At 35.5% G+C, this 19,880-nt stretch overlaps 1 protein-coding gene across 1 annotated transcript in view; it reads left to right on the top strand.

The window, feature by feature from the left end:
- The window catches only part of HDIP1 (HDAC and MIER1 interacting protein 1), a 33,904-nt gene extending 14,253 nt beyond the window's left edge, over positions 1 to 19,651 (top strand). Inside the window, exons 3-4 of the mRNA XM_086350544.1 lie at positions 9,923 to 10,105; positions 17,899 to 19,651. Of these exons, the coding sequence (XP_086206670.1) occupies positions 9,923 to 10,105; positions 17,899 to 18,017 (302 nt within the window). The 3' untranslated portion in view covers positions 18,018 to 19,651. The remainder of the gene's footprint in view (positions 1 to 9,922; positions 10,106 to 17,898) is intronic.
- Positions 19,652 to 19,880: the final 229 nt, after the last annotated feature.

Below are 19,880 nucleotides of genomic sequence, written 5' to 3'. Positions count from 1 at the left end.
AATTTTATTCCTGATTTTAGATCCACAGCAGAGCTGTCATACTAAAATTTCTTTCCGTTGTACTACAAGGATAATCTCAATTTTTCTTACATACTTTAAAAAAAAAACCCATGTGTTTTTATTTCTGGAACTAATTTTCTAAAAATTGTTTTAGACCTGAAAAAATTTTCATGAAAGATACGTGGTGGTACATTTCCTGTCTTCCATTGGAGAGAGTACCTTTACTTTGTTGTTGTTGTTCAGTAGCCTGGTCATGTCCTACTCTTTGCCACACGTGGACTACAGCACACCAGGCCTCCCTGTCTCTCACCATCTCCTGGAGTTTGCCCAAGTTCATGTTCATTGCATCAGTGATGCTGTCCAGCCAACTCATTCTCTGACGCAGTCTTCTCCTTCTGCCCTCAATCTTTCCCAATGAGGGAAAGATTTTTCCCTTGAGGGACTTTTCCAATGAGTTGTCTGTTCATGTCAGATGGCCAAAATACTGGAGCTTCAGCTTCAGCATCATTTCTTCCAGTGAATATTCAGGGTTGATCTTCCTTAAGATTGACTGGTTTGATCTCCTTGCTGTCCAAGGGATTTCCAGGAGTCTTCTCCAGCACCACAGTTTGAAGGCATCAGTTCTTTGGCATTCTGCCTTCTTTATGGTCCAGCTCTGAGAACTTACATAACCACTGGACAGACCATAGCCTTAATTATATGGACCTTTGTCAGCTGAGTAATGTCTCTGCTTTTCAACACATTGTCTAGGTTTGTCATTGCTTTCCTGCCAAGAAGCAATCATCTTCTGATTTGTACTCACAGATTGCCTTTACTTTGTACTCACACTTAAATGTCATTGTCATTCTTCCTTGTTACTCAGTAAGTCCTTTTCATCCGAAGGCTCAAGTCTTCAGCTAGGGAAATTTTTACCTATTTCTTTCCCCCATTCTCTTTTCTTTCTGGCATGCTTATTGGATAATTGTTGTCATGATCGCCATCCATGGAAAACCTGGCTGACACTGGATTGGACAAATAGTTTACTTTTCCTTTAGTGAAGAAAAATAAAGTTGGCATTACAGTTGGTCCTCTGCATCTGTGGGTTTCCATGTTTGCAGGTTCATTCAACCATGGTTTGAAAATATTCAGGGGAAGAAATTCCGAAAAGTTCCAAAAAGCAAAACTTCAATTTGCTGTGCCCTGGTATTTATGTAGCATTTATATTGTATTAGTTATTATATCTTGAAATGACAGACTATACAGGTAGATGTGTGTAGGTTTTGTGCAAATAATATACCATTTATATAAGATACTTGAACATCTACAGATTTTGGTATCTGTCAGGGGTTTTTAAACCCTTATTGATACCAAGGGACCACTGTACAGGACTGTTCAGTGTTGTCCCCAAGGACCTAAGCTCTTCCCTTTCTTGAGAAGATGTGGCTTTCATGCTCATTGTTGTTCAGTCACTAAGTCGTGCCCAACTCTTTGTGATCCCATGGAATACAGCACACCAGACTCCTCTGTCCTTCACTACCTCCCAGAGTTTGCTCAAATTCGTGTCTATTAAGTTGATGATGCTGTCTAACCATCTCATCCTCTACTGCCTCCTTCTCTTTTTTTCTTCGGTCTTTCTGAGCATCAGGGTCTTTTCCAGTGAGTCAGCTCTTTACATCAGGTGGCCTAAGTATTGGAATTTCAGCTTTAGCATCAGTCCTTCCAATGAATATTCAGGGTTAATTTCCTTTAGGATTAACTGGTTTGATCTGCTTGTAGTCCAGGGGACTCTTCAAGCACCACAGCTAAAAGCATCAATTCTTTGACTCTCAACCTTCTTTATGGTCCATCTCTCACATCCATAACTACTGGAAAAACTTTGACTATATGGGCCTTTGTTGGGAAAGTGATGTCTCTGCTTTTCAATACCCTCTCTAGAGAAGGCAGTGGCAATCCACTCCAGTACTCTTGCCTGGAAAATCCCATGGGTGGAGGAGCCTGGTAGGCTGCAGTCCATGGGGTTGCGAAGAGTCAGACACGACTGAACGACTTCACTTTCACTTTTCACTTTAATGCATTGGAGAAGGAAATGGCAACCCACTCCAGTGTTCTTGCCTGGAGAATCCCAGGGACGAGGGAGCCTAGTGGGCTGCCATCTATGGGGTCGCGCAGAGTCGGACACAGCTGAAGCGATTTAGCAGTAGCAGCAGCAGCAGATTTGTCATAGCTTTCCTTTCAAGGAGCAAGCGTCTTTTAATTTCCTGTCTGCAGTCACTGTCCACAGTGATTTTGGAGCCCAAGATAATAAAATACCACTGCTTCCACTGTTTCCCCTTGTATTTGCCATGAAGTGATGGGACTGGATAACCATGATCTTAGTTTTTGGGATGTTGTGTTTCAAGCCAACTTCACTCTCCTCTTTCACCCTCATCAAGAAGTTCTTTACTTCCTCTTCATTTTCTGCCACTAGAGTGATATCATCTACATATCTGAGGTTGTTGATGTTACTTCTGGCAATCTTGATTCCAATTTATGATTCATCCCGCCCAACATTTCAGGTGATGTACTCTGCATCTAAGTTAAAAAGCAGGATGACAGTATACATCTTTGAGTACTCCTTTGCCAATTTGGAACCAGTCAGTTCATGCTCATTGTTACAAAGTAATTGTTGTACATCCAGGCATCTCTTAAGTATTCTAAGCAGAAAGAATAGAGACAGACACAGACAGGACAAAGCAGCCATGTGCTGTGCTTAGTCGCTCAGTCATGTCCAGCTCTTTGCGATCTCATGGACTGTAGCCCACCAGGCTTCTCTGTTCATGGGGATTCTCCAGGCAAGAATACTGGAGTTCGTTGCCATGCCTTCCTCCAAGGGATCTTCCCAACCTAGGGATCATACTCCTTAAAAAAAATTTAAAACTTTCTGGAAACCTTAACCAGTTCCACTATATGTCATTGGTCAGAACTAAATTTCATGGCCTCTTCACCTGTAGGAGAATCTTTGAATGTGTATATTTTAACTGGGCACATTTTCCTCTTGACCAGAGCAGGATTCTATTCTTAAGGAAGAGGGGGAGAATGAATATTGGGTAGATAATTACACATTATATTATAGATGAGTATTAGATTTCTTAGATCTTTCCTGTATTTCTCTTCCCTTGTTGTCATATATTCTGTTTTCATTTTGTTCCAGGAAATTTCAGTATTTTCCTTTTCTCATAATGGACATGCCTGAATTCTGTGTTCAGACACGTCCATTATTTTGTCTTTTTAAGAATTAAAAAAAAATGTATCTTTTTGGCTACATTGGGTCTTAGCTGTGGCACGTGAGCTGCTCTCTATTTGTGATGCGCAGGCTTAGTTGTCCTGTGGCATGTGGAATTATAGTTCCTTGACAAGGGATTGAACCTGCATTGGAAGGTGGATTCTTAACCACTGAACCATCAGGGAAGTCCCTGTTTAACTTGTGTTTTGCACTTGGTTATTAGCAGTTCATTTTGTTTTTTGATTTCTTCTTTTTCGTTGAATCTTATTTTTTCATATCTTTTATTATAAAATTTAGTATTTTAATAATTTTAAATTGTATAGGTTAGTGGCATTAAATACATTCATTATCATGTGCTTAATCTTCACCATTATCCTTTTCCAGAACTCTTTTCATCTTCCCAAACTGAAATTCCATATACCTGAAACAGTAACTCCTCATTTTCCTCCCATCCCCATATCACGCCCCAGACCACCTGTGTTTTTCCTGTGCCTGTGAATTTGAATTTGACTGCTGTAGTTATCTTCTTACATGGAATCATACAATATTTGTCCTTTTGTGTCGCATAGCATAATGTCTTCAAAGTTTATCCATGTTGTAACATGTCAGAATTTCCTTCTTGAATAATATTTTATTGTATTACATACCCCATTTTGTTTATCTCTAATGCACTGATGGGCGCTTGAGTTGCTTTCGCCTTCTGGGTGTTATGCAAAATGCTGCTGTGAGCATGTGTGTACACACTGCTCAGTGCCCTTCTTTCGTTTCTTTTGGACATACACCTGTGTGGGGAAACGCTGGATCATATAGTAATTGTTTAATTTTCTGAGGAAGTGTCATGGTGTTTTCACTGTTTTTCTTTACCACCAGCAATGCAAAAAGTTTCCTATTTCTCCACATCCTCAGCAACACTTGTTATTTTATGTGCTTTTCCTATTAACCATCCAGTGGGATTGAAGTGATGTCATGTTGTGATTTTAATTTGCATTTCCCTTATGATTGGTGATGTTGAACATTTTTTCATGTGTTTATTGGCCATTTGTCTATTTTTGGAGAAATGTTTGTTGAAGTTCGACCTTTTTTTCGTTGTTGAATTGTGGAAGTTCTTTTTATTCTGGATGTTAATTCCTTACCTGATACATTTTTGCAAATATTTTTTTTCTTCGATTTCATGAGTTGCCTTTCTGTTTTGTTGATAGTGTCCTTTTGATGTACATAAGTTTCTCAATTTTAAATGAAATCCAAGTTGTCTAGTTTTTATTTTGTTGCCTATATTTTTGGTGTCCTATCCAAGAAATCACTGGCAAATCCACTGTCATGAAGCTTTTCTCCTATTTGTTTGTTTTTTTCCCCCAAGCCTTTTATGGTTTTAGCTGTTATATTAGGTCTTCAATCCATTTTGAGTTAATTCTTGTAGGTGGTATAAGGGTCCACTTTCATTTTTTTGCCTCTGGCTATCCAGTTTTCCCAATTACCATTTATTGCAAGTTCTGTTTTTTCATGGCTACCGTTCCTGAAAACCATTTGACCGTGGATTTATTTCCGGATATTTTATTCTGTTGGTCTGTTTGTCTCTGGTAACACAGTATCGTATTTTTTGATTACTGCAGTTTTGTTAGGAAAAGTTTTGAAATCAAGAAGTGTGGTTCTTTGTTCTGTTCTAAGATTGTCTTTCTATATGGGGTTTTGAGATTCCATATGATTGGAATGGTGTTTTCTGTTTCTGCAAAAGAATGTTAATGGTATAATATCCTCTGAAGGTATCATCTGAAACATTTTAAGATGTTTTTGTTTCCTAGAATACCTTTGTTCCTTATGGGTTTGTTGTTGTTGTTGTTGTCTGTTTTTAGCCTTGACCAGGGATTTAACCTGGGCCTCAGCGGTGAAAGCCCAGAATCCTAACCACTAGGCCACCAGGAAACTCCCTGTTGCTCATGTTTTATCTTGTTCCTTCTCTCTTGCTCTCTTTATTTTCCTCAAATAGCTGGTAATCCTTAATTTTCTGTTGATGCTTGTAAATGAAGGCCTTGGTTTATCAGTGTAGGTAACTTGCATGCATATCCTACACTTTAAAAAAATATTTATTTATTTATTCATTCATTCGTTTTTGACTGCGCTGGATCTTTGTTGCTGCACATAGCATGTAGCTCTTCCCGGACCAGGGATTGGCAGGTGCATTGGCAGGTGGATTTCTAACCACTGGACCACCAGGAAAATCTTCTCACACTATTTTGAAGGTCCATTTGACATCGTCTTTTTAGTGTATAATTGGAAGGAGTTTATTTTTAGTGTGTATTTGGAAGAAGCTAATGTTTGAGGTTCTGTATAATTGGAAGAAACAGACTTTAGATGTAAATTAGGTAAGCTGGGAGATGCTGTTGAAATCCATGATTGCCAAAATAAGAAAGGCGTCATTCTGAGGCAGAATGTGAAATCCTTTATAGTGTTTCTTTTTTATGAGGAACTACTTTTTTTTGTTTATTTCTTATTTCTGATGTGTGTGCCTGCTCAATCGTGTCCAGCTCTTTGTGACACTGTGGACTGTGGCCCCCTAGGCTCCTTTGTCCATGGGGTTCTCCAGTCAAGAATGCTGGAGTGGATTGCCATTGCCTCCTCCAGGAGATCTTCCTGACCCAGGGATTGAACCGAAGGCTCCAGCGTCTCCTGCATTGCAATTGTATTCTTTACCACTAGTGCCACCTGGGAACCCCTTTCATATTTCTATGATATGGAAGTTCAGAGTTCCCTTGAACATTGCTTGGTTCTGAAAAGCTTTATTTCTTTGTCAGTTGCTTTGTATACATAGGCCCAACTGTTCTACAGTAGTTGTAGAGTTATTCTGATGATCACTCTGTGGCCTACTCTTCCTTTCTATACTTTTTGTCCTATCCTGGGAGTGTCTTTGGGAAGAACAGCTACCCCTTCTATAGGAGCCACCTCATAGTCTTATTTTGAATTTTAGTTTCTTCTTTTCTGGTTACTTAATCAGAATCTGTCAGTTTGCCAGCTTGCTGGAATTCTGTAATTTCAGATTGCTAATAGCACTATTTCCTGTTTCAAACCCTGCTGATTTATTTTCCTTTTTCCTTTTACCCATGTTTATTTGCATTTCAGTAGAATTTTTGAGAACATAGTGAGATAAATGCATGTACTCAGTCTAATTTTGTTTATTTAGCACCACTTAACATGCGTACATAATGTTCTAGTTTCTTTGAATGAGACAGACAAACAAGTGTCCCAACTTTCGTAGAGCTTATACTTTGATGGGGGAGACATATTGAGCATATATGTAAATAAAAACCAGACTATAGTAATAGTAGAAGAAGCAAGTAACTTGGGCTTGGAGACTTGGAGTGACCTGTAAATTGACATCTGAAGGAAATATAGCCTGTCTCATGAACAGTGTTGGGAAGAGAACTCTAGGCAGAAGGATTAGCAAATGCAGAGCCTCAAGAGGAGGAAGGAACTTGTTTTAGAGGAAGACATGTCTGGAGAGTAGTGAACAAAATGGCTAGTGGTATGAAATGAGATGGGTGAGAGGTGAATGTCAGGTCTCATAGTGGGACTTGTAGTCTTCTGTCAGGAAATTTGACTTTATTTTAAATAAAGTGAAAAGCCTAATGAAAGATTTTAGAAAAGGAACTTATATAGTCTGGTTTTTTCTTAAAGGTAATTTTGACAGCTGTTTAGGGAATATATTTGGTTTGGATGTTGCCCACAGAAGTGGGAAAAATGAAATTGTGGATATATTTTGCACAGAGTACCTGTGGACTTTTGTGATGATGGAAGAAACAATCTGAGTCACAAATGACTAGGTTATTTGGCTTTTGTAACTGTTGGTGCTATTTACTATTATAATGAAGGTTGGAGGAGGGAAAATCAAGAGTTTTTTTTTGGGGCACTTTTGAAATGCTTGTGAGTCATACAAGTGAAGCTGTCAGGTAGGCAATCTAGAGCTTTGGGAAGAAGTCACAGCTGAAAGTATGAATTTTAGAACCATTATAACAGCAGCACTTAATGTTTTGGGTCCATGGAGTATCTGAGTTCAGGACAGAGTCCTAGGACTTTAATATTAGAGATGGAAAAGAATCTACAGGGAGGAGAAGACTCCAAAGGAGATAAAAAAGGAATGGCTGGTATGATGGGGAGCCTGGAGAACCTGAAAAATCAACGAAATTAATTTCAAGGAAAAGAGTAGTCCTCTTGAATTTTTTATGATAATACATTTATTGGAGACTTGGAAAATACAGATCAAAGTTACATATAGTTCCATTATATTACAATTATTTTTTAAGTAGATAAATTAAGATTTTTTAGGTGGAGTTTCTGCATCAAAATCTCTCAAAAATTAATAGAATGAATAGACAGAAAAGTAGAAGGATATAGTAGACTAGCCTTATGAGCCAATTCAACATAATTAAAATTTATACAATTTTCACACAACAGCAGGGTACAAATTCTATTGACGTTCCTATAGACTATACACCAGGAGACCCTGAAACATATCCAGGGACATAAAACAAGGTGCAAAAATTTCATCATCTAAAAGTGTTGAAATCAAACAGAGTCTATTGTTCTCTTATAACTGTGGAATTGTGTTAGAAATGAATATTAAAAGATACTTGAAAATAGTCCACATATTTTCAAGTGCAGTGTGACATTAACCAAGAGAGATCTTTGTCTTACCCATTGAAAGCCTCAAGAAAGTAAAAGACTGAAAAAACACAGGGTGATTGTGGAGAATAAAGCATTTAAATGAGAAATTAATATAAAAAATACTTTAAAAAACCCATATTTATGGAAATTAAATGCCTACTTTTAAATAATGGGTGTATCTAAGAAGCCGTAACAAGAGAAATTAGAAAATATTTGTAAAGAATAAAGATGAAAAGAGAAGTTATCAGAATTCATTGCATGTAGCTGAAACTGGTCAATCCAAGAAATACAATGTGAAATCTTGAATTAGGTATGAAAACCAATAGTGGACATGTATAAAATTTTGTGAAATTTGAACAAAATCTATACTTTAGATAATAATACTGGAATCACATGTAAATTTCTTGTTTTTTTAAACAACATCATATTTCTTTATATTTTCAGAATTGGATTAGAAGTGTCAAGCCTCATTTAAAATTGTTTTTTTTTTTTTAAATCACTAAAATAATAAGCTTTCTGCCTTTAGCAGTAATACTAGATGCCATAATAAATGAAACTGTATCAAATCAATTTTTTATTTTTTTGAGAAATTCTAAGCATGCACTGTCACATCCACATCCATTTCTTGTCTTTGTATATCATTTTAAGCAAATCTCATATAATTTCAATTATAAATATTTCGTTATATGTTTCTGAAAGGTTGACCTTTAAAAGCTGAAGCACAGGGCCTTCCCTGATGGTCCAGTGGCTAGGACTCCATGTTCCCAATGGAGGGGGCCTGGGTTCAATCCCTGGTCAGAGATCTAGATCCCACATGCTACAGCTAAGACCTGGCACAGCCAAATAAATAAATAATTTTTAAAAACTTACATGCAATAAAAAAATAACACTAATTCTGTAATACCAAGTATCCAACTGGAGTTGACATTTTCAGGTTTCTCATAAATGGTTTTTAAAAACAGATTCCAAATAAGGTCCTCACATTGTATATGGGTGATATCTCTTTTGACTCTATTATTTTCTTTTTTATTCCTTGCAAATTATTTGTTAAACTAAGAACTTTCTTACAATCTGGAATAATTAAATGTTCTTGCATTATCTGGTGTATGTCTCATTTGAGACCTGGAATTAACTAATTTTCTAAGGATATGGTATTTGGAAATAACTATTAATATTTTACTTAAATTTATTTTGCTTTATAGTACCTATTAAGCATACTTAATTTATATAGCCTTTGAATTTTTTCCCTTTAGTGTTTGGGATATGAATTTTTTAATTTGTTTTGCCCCTTTACCACCATTATTTTAGGCATTTGAGGAATTTTCTTTCTTTTAAAGTCAGGTATGTATTAAATTTATTGTTTGTCTTACCCAACCTTTGAATCTGTTTGGAGTGAGAAGGATGGCTTCTTGCATTAATTAAATCACCATGTTGAGTAAAGTTCCCCTATTGGATTCTAATTGGGATAAATATGCTCTTAGAATGTCAGAAATGACCTTGTCTGTAACTAAAGTGAAACTGCTTACTTCCCTAGTGTTTTTATGTTTTCCCTAGATACTTTCTGTTTGTTTTTTTCCATAACATTAATATAGTATAGCTAAGGTCAGTTTTACTTCTGTGTATTTTATATATTTCAATCTGTGATTTGGGTAGGGGGAAAAAAGGAATGGAATATTTATTTTCCTTTTTAATACTTCACCATTTTTAGCTTAGAAACAGAGAAAAGGAAAAAGGCAGAAAGGTTGCCTTGGAATTGTGTGAATTTACAGGGGCTGAATATCAAATAGAGATACTTGTTTTCTAATATTCCTCCTACCTTACATGTTAATATGGATCTGAATTCTGTTGTTTCTTTTTTTTCTGCATGGGTTTCAAGGGCATAGATGTTATGGATGTAATTTTATAAAATATACCAGGCAGCAAACTCTAGCGCTATTTAGAAAGAAAAAGAAGAAGGCATTGTGAACATGGGCAAACAGTTCTTGCTTAAGCCCTAAAATATATCACTTTTATTCATCCATACAGAAAACAAGCATGAGGCCAAGAGGAGGCGAACAGAGAGAGTTAGGCGAGAGAAGATAAATTCTACAGTAAATAAAGATTTAGAAAACAGAAAGAGGTCTCGAAGTAACAGCCATTCAGATCATATCAGACGAGGAAGAGGAAGACCTAAAAGTGCATCTGCCAAAAAACATGAGGAAGAAAGAGGTATGAGTAAATCCAAGCAGTTTTTTTTTTCCCCCAAGTATTAAAGTTTTCTAAGATCTTAATTAGATAGTAGTGAAGAAAGTATTTGGTAGGCATTTAACTCCTGGATTTAAAATTCCAACTTATATTTTAGTTTGTAAAAGCCTTTTCTCTCAGGTAGATACTTGTTTTTTTTTTTTTTTTTTAATCCATAAATTTAATTCTTTTTTTTTTCCATAAATTTAATTCTTACTGGAAAAATAAAGGCTTAAGTTAGGTAAATTCACTTTCCTATAAACTGATGATAGTAAAGTTCAGAGACAATAATTTGTGTATGACATCCTGAATAAGTCTGTTAAAATGGTTACACTTTTTTAAAAGATAAATCCAAATTCTGTTAAGATTTGTTTCAAACTATTATACTGTGAGTTTTAAAAATTTACTATTGAAAGTGTTCTTCAGTATGAATTTTCAGTGTTCTTCAGTATCCAAAAGCTAAGGTGAATTCTTCTTTGTCTAAAACATATTCATATTCTCCTTATAGATTTTCTCTTTTCTTTGGATAACTAGTATGCCTACCAATAACCATCAACCATGATGTTTTTAACCATCAACTTAAACTTCAGCTTCTTTTTCTTTGATTTTTGTTTATCTTTTAAAAAACCTTTTATTGTGGAAAATTTTTTAAATTACACAAATTAAAAAGAATAGTATAATGAACCCCCATATGCCCCTAATTTCAAGCCAGTAATTAAATGAAAAAGATAGTTGCTTTCTATAATTCTTTTAAAGTCTCTATCAAGTAAATCAACTGCACTTTAATTAAAAATAAATAACAATGTTATTAGACATCAAAAAAACCTCTGTTAGACTAATTTCATCTTCAGTTAAATGCGTTTATAATTTTTTATGTTATTTGTGAGCTACGCTATACTTTTCAGGCATTCAGTCTTAAGTATTCAGGTATTCACCCATAAATATATTATAGACATTGAGAATTTCTTACCTGTTCACCATTTCTCCCTGTTTTGTGTATTTCTATTTGAATAAAATTACTACTGTTAGTGTAAATAACTTCATCTTTATAGCTTTTATCAAAGTTAAAGATTTCTTAATATCATATGGCTAAAGAATTAAGGTTAATAATGTCTTTAAGTATATTCTGTGAAGACTGTGCTTAGATACTCCTTAATTCCTTGGCTAATTTTACTACTTCTTCTCTTTTCTTCTATTATGCTGGTCTTCCAGAGAGTTTGAGTTTTCTTCTCAGTTTGAATGTGCTTCTTTAATAATGGGGTGACCAGAAAGTATATGCCAAAGACTATCTCAATAGGGAAACTAGGTAAAGGAAAGTCTAACAGAGAAAAAAGAGAAAAGGAAAATACTGCTTGGCCCAGAAAACAGAACATTCTTTACAGTTGAAGTAAAGAGAACATAATCCAAAGAATGGAAAAGGAATGCTTCTGGTGGTGGGTCAGAGGAGATGAGAAAATAGATAACGACAGTCTTTTCTTTGGGGAAATGAAGACTCTGTAGTTCTGGTACTCACTGTGCAGGTTTGAATCTTTTATTTTGTGTTAACTTGAAAACAGAAGCATTTATTTGGCTATACATTTTTTTCAGATATTTTTAGTTTGTTATAGAAAAGGTTTAAGAAAGTTGTTTCTAGAGTAAGATATGCTTTTACTACAAACAAGGAAGACCTCAAAGCAATTTTTGTATAATCAAATGGAATCTTTTAATGTAGGTCAGGAACAGGGGCAGTCAGCAAGCTTTTTATGTAAAGAGCCAGATAATATTTTAGGGCTATAAAGTCTCTGTCAAAGCCACTCTGCTCTGTCATTGTGTCTGGAAAGCAGCCATAGAAAATATGTAAATGAATGGGCATGGCTGTGTTCCAGTAAGACTATAAAAACAGGTTGCAGACTAGATTTTGCTCTTGGGCTGTACTTACGGTCCCTGAAGGCACACCATGTTTTCTAAATATAATACTGGTGGGAAATATGAACATTTAAAATGTCTATATATTTTAGAATAGACTTCTTTGATATACTTCTTATTGTTTGCTGCTGCTGCTGCTGCTAAGTCACTTCAGTCGTGTCCGACTCTGTGCGACCCCATAGACGGCAGCCCACCAGGCTCCTCCGTCCCTGGGATTCTCCAGGCAAGAATACTGGAGTGGGTTGTCATTTCCTTCTCCAATGCATGAAAGTGAAAGTGAAGTCGCTCAGTCGTATCTGACTCCTAGCGACCCCATGGACTGCAGCCTACCAGGCTCCTCCGTCTATGGGATTTTCCAGGCAAGAGTACTAGAATGGGTTGCCATTGCCTTCTCCTCTTATTGTTTAGTAGCCACTTAAATTCAGTATTTTTCCCTGCTCATAGGACACTTAAAGAATTTGAAGCAAGCTTTACCTTTATTTTAAAAAGGAAAACCTTACAATGTGTCTAAAAGCACATTTTTAATTGACTTTATTTTGTATATTTTGAGAAAAATAGAAGAATGAAAGGAAATCTTTTTAGACATCTAGGTAACAACATCATAAAAGCCAGTCATTAAACTTAATTTTTGGTTGGTTTAAAATAAGTCTTCATTTTATATTAGGGGTTATGATTATTTTGGATATTAGTAAGAGTGACATTTTCACTGATTAAAATTTATTAGCCAATTTTGAATATCTTATTAATGAACATAGAGAATTAAGGTAGACTTCAAGTTAAAGATGGTAGATTGAATAAACACATCTAGCTCTGTGCTCTCCCCAAACCCTAGTAAAGTAGGAAAGGGACTTTTTGTTTTTCAAGGGCAAAGTTCCACAAGGAGAGGGAATAGGAGAAACAGCAAAATTCTGGAAAGTAATAGCTTCTTTAGTAGACCCAAGAAACCTAAATTGTAAGCTCCTTTGAGAAAAGCTAAGAAAGAAACTTTTTTTTGTTTTACATCTTCCTTAAGGTCAGCAATTTTTGGTACGAGTTATGTCTGGAAGTGTAGAGGTGAAGGTGAGGCTAAAAAACTTTATTTGAAAGTCTTTTTTTAATATCTTGCTAGGGCTGTTTATCCTTTGATAAAAGATAATGCAAAAGAGTTTCTGGTCTCGGAAATACCAGGCATCATTGAGGGCAGGGCTATCAAATTAAAATGAGGAAAGTTAGGTGAAAATTAGAGATGTAAATATTGGGTTCTCCAGTCAGGCTTTCATAAAGGAAAAAAAAAGTAACTTGGATGAGTTTTTCCAGGGTGAAAAAAAAATGAAAACTGCCATTAATATTCTTTGTAAGAGAAGTTGTGGTAGTAATGAAACAAAAAGGAATTTCCTTTTTCTCAAAAGGAAATTGAAGATGTCAAAAAAGTACCTGGAAAATGAACTTTAAAATGAGAATCTTATATATATATATAAAATGTAACTTTAAAATGAGAATCATATATGTGTGTATGTGTATAGATATGCCTATATGATTTGCAAAAATGGCAAACTTTAACGGAAATCTGATAGACAAAATTGAAGAAATGTACCAGAATGTATAGCAATAGGAAAAGAGATTAAAAATAGAATAGGAAACATAAGAAATTTAGAGGACCAGTTTGAGGTCAACATATGTAAATAATTGATGTTGCAGAAAAAGAACACAGAAGATGAAAGAGAAGGAAGCCATCAATGAAATAATTCGAGTAATTTTCCCAAACCTGAAGGACACTGAATTTCTGTATTGAAATACCCCACCAAATTAAGTGAATGGTTAAAACAAGATATTATGCAAAATTATATCATCATAAATTATCTCTCTTTGGTTAAAAGGAAAATCCTTCAAGTGTTCAAAGGAAATAATCAAAATGGTACAGTGAAATACTATCCAGCAAGGAACAAACTACTTGTGATGAGCAACATCAACAAATTTCAAAAGCATGTTGAATGAAAGAAGCTAGACACAAAACAGTACATATTATACAATGCCACTTATATGATGTTCAAGAACAGGCAAAATGAATCTATGGTGGTGGACTAATATTTCTGGTAGGGTGGGGAGGGATTGACTGGAGAGGAGAATGAGAAATTTTCGTATCTTGATTGTGGTGTGGGTCATCCAGTTGTACACTTAAGATCATATATTTCATTTTAGGTAAATTAGCAACAACTTAAAAAATAACTATAAAAAATGGTATAGAATTTTCTTAGCAGTGGCACCAGTATTTGGAATATAGTATTTTGCCTTTAAATACTAAGAGGAAATCTTCAGGTCTTTACTTAATCACACTAGTAACTAGTATGAAGAAAGACTCAAGACACTTTCTAATATTTAGGATCTCAAAAAATTTGCTACCCATACTCCCTTTCTCAGGAAGCTACTGCAAGATACATGGCATCAAAATGAAGACGTAAACCAAGAACGTATCCTGAACTTAGAACACAGGGTCCAACTCAAGAGAGATAAGAAATCTCCAGCATGATATTGACGAGGGATCTCAACATGATCATTGTGCAGTAGGCTTAGAAAGCAACCATGTCAGATTGGAGTATAGCAGAAGACTTTCTTGAAGAATTTCTTCAAGAAGATAAAACTGATATATGTAAACATTCTGAAAGATTTATCCAACTAGGAGAGAATTTGGGTTCAGTTAGTAATGAAAACTAAGCAAATGAAGAAAGAGAATCTTTTCAGGGAAAACAATGTACATGAAAAGTGAAATAATTTATGTTATGAATAATGTAAGCACAATATTGATCTCATCAAAATGATAATATAACTGTAATGGGAAGATGTGATAAGAGTATGATGGCAAGAGACAGAAAACAATAAATCCTAATTTTTCACGGTGGAAAGTCAGTTTATAATGCCTGAAACCAGAAGTCCAAGATGTTGCATCAGATAAATGCTGTTAAAGTGCTGCACTCAATATGCCAGCAAATTTGGAAAACTCAGCAGTGGCCACAGGACTGGAAAAGGTCAGTTTTCATTCCAATCCCAAAGAAAGGCAATGCCAAAGAATGTTTAAACTACTGCACAATTGCACTCATTTCACATGCTAGCAAGATAATGCTCAAAATCCTCCAAGCTATGCTTCAGTAGTATGTGAACCGAGAACTTCCAGATGTTCAAGCTGGGTTTAGAAAAGGTAGAGGGACCAGAGATCCAATTGCCAAGATATGCTGGTTTGTAGAAAAAGCAAGGGAATTCCAGAAAAACATCTACTTTTGCTTCATTGACTACACTAAAGTCTTTGACTGTGTAGGTCACAGCGAACTGTGGAAAATTCTGAAAGAGATGGAAATACCAGACCACCTTACCTGCCTCCTGTATGCAGGTCAAGAAGCAACAATTAGAACTGGACATGGAACAACGGACTGGTTCAAAATTACGAAAGGAGTGTGTCAAGGCTGTATATTGTCATCCTGCTTATTTAACATATGCAGAGTACATCATATGAAATGCCAGGCTGGATGATTCACAAGCTGGAATCAAGACTGCCGGGAGAAATATCAATAACCTAAGGTATGCAAATGACAGCACCCTTATGGCAGAAAGTGAAGAGGAACTAAAGAGCCTCTTGATGAAGGTGAAAGAGGAGAGTGAAAATCTGGCTTAAAACTCAACATTCAAAAACTAAGATCTTGGCAAATAGATGGGGAAACAATGGAAACAGTGACAGAGTTTATTTTCTTGGGCTCCAAAATCACTGCAGATGGTGACTGCAGCCATGAAATTAAAAGATGCTTGCTCCTTAGAAGAAAAGCTCCTTAGAACAAACCTAGGCAGCGTATTAAAAAGCAGAGACATTACTTTGCCAACAAAGGTCCATATAGTCAAAGCTATGGTTTTTCCAGTAGTCATTTTCAGATATGAGAGTTGGACCATAAAGAAGACTGAACGCCAAAGAATTGGTGTTTTCGAACTATGCTGTTGGAAAAGACTCTTGTGAATCCCTTGGCCAGCAAGGAGATCAAACCAGTCAATCCTAAAGGAAATCAACCCTGAATATTCATTGGAAGGACTGATGCTGAAGCTGAAATTCTTAATATTTTCCTGACATGAAGAGCTGACTAATTAGAAAAGACTGATGGTTGGAAAGATTGAAGGCAGAAGGAGAAAGGGACAACAGAGAATGAGATGGTTGGATGGCCTCACCGAATCAATGGACCTAAGTTTGACCAAGCTCTGGGAGACGATGAAAGATGGGGAAGCCTGGCATGCTTCAGTCCATGGGGTCGCAAAGAGTCAGACACGACTGAGCGAGTGAACAACAAAAGTAAACTATATACATGTTTAACTGATTAAAAATCAAAGCATAATAAAAAATCCAGACAAAAGTGGAATTATAGTCAGTCAGTCAGTTCAGTTGCTCAGTCGTGTCCGACTCCCAGCATCAGGGTCTTTTCCAGTGAGTCAACTCTTCGCATCAGGTGGCCAAAGTATTGGAGTTTCAGCTTTAGCATCAGTCCTTCCAATGAACACCCGGGACTGATCTCCTTTACAATGGACTGGTTGGATCTCCTTGCAGTCCAAAGGACTCTCAAGAGTCTTCTCCAACACCACAGTTCAAAAGCATCAATTCTTCAGCACTCAGCTTTCTTCACAGTCCAACTCTCACATCCATACATGACCACAGGAAAAACCATAGCCTTAACTAGATGGACCTTTGTTGGCAAAGTAATGTCTCTGCTTTTGAATATGCTATCTAGGTTGGTCATAACTTTCCTTCCAAGGAGTAAGCGTCTTTTAATTTCATGGCTGTAGTCACCACCTGCAGTGATTTTGGAGCCCCCAAAAGTAAAGTCTGGCACTGTTTCCACTGTTTCCCCATCTATTTCCCATGAAGTGATGGGACCAGATGCCATGATCTTCGTTTTCTGAATGTTGAGCTTTAAGCCAACTTTTTTACTCTCCTCTTTCACTTGCATCAAGAGGCTTTTTAGTTTCTCTTCACCTTCTGCCATAAGAGTGGTGTCATCTGCATATCTGAGGTTATTGATATTTCTCCCGGCAATCTTGATTCCAGCTTGTGCTTCCTCCAGCCCAGCATTTCTCATGATGTACTCTGCATATAAGTTAAATAAGCAGGGTGACAATATATAGCCTTGACATACTCCTTTTCCTATTTGGAACCAGTCTGTTGTTCCATGTCCAGTTCTAACTGTTGCTTCCTGACCTGCATACAGGTTTCTCAAGAGGCAGGTCAGGTGGTCTGGTATTCCCATCTCTTTCAGAATTTTCCACAGTTTATTGTGATAGTAGAACCTGAAAAAGTAATTTGTAATCCACAAAGATGTTAATCATGATTTTAGCTGGCTTGAGATAAATAGGTGGTTTTTCTTTTCTATTTTAGTTTTCTGTATTTAAAAAAAAATTCTACCATGAGCTTGGATTACATTTGTAATCAGATGGGGCAAAGTAGAAATAAGTGTTGATTATTCTTATATTCTGTAGAAGGGCTAAGGTGAAGAATTTATTATATTCATAAAGGCACCATTGATGTTCAGAAGGGCCTGTATTTATGGTGAGGAAATTCATTTTGATTGAGACAAGGGACCTCATGCTACTGAGAAGAAAGAAATATTTGAGATTCTTACAGAAATATTAGACTGTGTATATAGAAATATATATCCAGTCTCTATTTAGTCTTAGAATTAAGTTAATGCATTTTAGTAACGCCTTTGTATAATTTTAATATTTCAGTTTAATAACATGATACTTTATATAATTTAGTATGCATCATAGTATTATGTGTAGTATTTATTGTCAAAGAAATAGTGAAAACTTCAAAAAATTACTGAATCTACTGCCTTTATGTTAAAAGCTTTCCCTTTTTCTTTTAACAGAGAAACAGGAAAAGGAAATTGACATCTATGCTAACCTCTCTGATGAAAAGGCTTTCGTGTTTTCAGTCGCCTTGGCAGAAATAAATAGAAAAATTATTAATCAAAGACTTATTCTCTGATATTTGTCTGCAAAATGTGTTGAAACTTTCTTCAGGATTACATCAGCAAATTCTCAAAACAGTTGTGGACTCTCAGGAGCATTCTGATTGCATCAATAAGGGCCATTGATTGGTTTTTTTCCTTATCATTTAGCCTGTGCCACACTTTTGGAGTGAAGCTATAGGCTTGGACTGTTTTGGGATTTCCTTGTTTACCAAGGAGTATTGTCAGTGTTTGTGTTTGGGATATAGTGTATTTACTCCAAAAAAGAAAAAAGAAAAAAAAGTAAACAAACTGGTTGGCTGTTAAAGAATTAAAGGAGAGGGTTGGGAGTAGAAGTTTGAAAACCAGAGAAATAAAATGATAGTTTTCAGGTTTGCCACCAGAGATGCAATATTTTAAATACTTTGAGAAAGAGTGACTTTTAAAAATATATATTTCAGATTTGAGCACTAACATTGCATATTTACAGTTCATTTAATAAATTGGCAATTAATATTTTATTGAATGGGGAATTAATATAAACTGTAAGTTTTGTCTTAAATTGATTTTTTTTTTGCCTTTTATTTTTATGACTTAAGGTATGGGTTATATTTTAGAAGCTACTTTCTAGACAGTTTGGAAGTTTGGGTGCTATGTATGAAGAAAAACATTTAAGGATATATCATACTTCAGATATAAACACTTTGTTTTCTTGAATGTAATTTATTTATTGGTTAAAAAAAACTTTTTTGCTCTCGAGATGGTGCCTGTTAACCTAAACATAGAATATATTTATTACATGCAAAATATTTCTTAGCCACTTTTAAGCAGTAATGTTCGTTCTGAATGGATGTTCATTTATACATCCTGAAAATTATTTAAGTTGTTACTTAACCTCACTCTGGAGGAAAAAGAAAATAAACCTTAATATTGAAACGAATAGATTAAATAGTATGCTATAAGCTTTTTGTTATAGTGAAATTTGTGAACTGTATTTAAATTATTAATTTCCTAGTGTTAATGATAATTGTTTATAGTTGATTTGTTTTATACTTAATGCTTTTGCATTTTTGTATATCAATTTTGCGCTTAACACATTCAAACTTGGTAATGACTTTCCTTATTTTAAGTTGGTTGTGGCCTCTCCCACCTCCCCCCTACCCCCCAAATCTGTTTGGAAATTATAAAGCCTTATTAGGGAAGGTAGCAGCAGTTAGACTTGCCCTTGCTTAGGGAGAATTTTCCTTTCAATTTCAACAACAGCATTGTCAGCTTCAGGCTGTTTCTCCCATTACTGCTCCAAGGAAAAGAGGTTTACTTTTTTTTTTTTCTTTATTTAAATGGTAGCCAGCAGAGGGAGCTTAAGAGGTACTCTAGGTAGGATATAGGATTTTTCCTAAGAATTCCTTTTCCCTCAATCTCCATATTTACCTGCAAGTACTACTACATTTATCTTTTATGCATTTTAAAACCCTGGTAATAAAGTTTATTCCCAGGAATGTTAATGTGACTTTTATCTATGAAATAAAATGATAAGAAGCTTTTCATTTTGAGAAGAAAAGTTATATGATTAATATCTTAAAATGCTTATGAACTTATATAGGCATACCTCCAAGATATTGTGGGTACAAATCCAGACCCCTCCAATAAAGCAAATACTGTGATAAAGCAAGTCACATGAATTTTTTGGTTTCTCAGTGCATGTAAATGTTATGTATATATTGTATGATATTGTAATTTATTGTGTATAATAGTATTATGTCTTTAAATATATATATATGTACACCTTAATTTTAAAAAATACTTAATTGCTAAAACATGCTAACCATCATTTGAACCTTCAGAGAGTCATAGTCTTTGCTGGTGGAGGATCTTAGCTTGATGTTGATAACTGTTGACTG

The sequence above is a fragment of the Bos grunniens genome, chromosome 18, assembly GCF_055505025.1.
Source record: "Bos grunniens cultivar Pamir isolate PY7600 chromosome 18, Bosgru_T2T1.0, whole genome shotgun sequence".
Lineage (NCBI taxonomy): Eukaryota > Metazoa > Chordata > Mammalia > Artiodactyla > Bovidae > Bos > Bos grunniens.
This window is presented reverse-complemented; position numbering and strand designations above follow the sequence as displayed.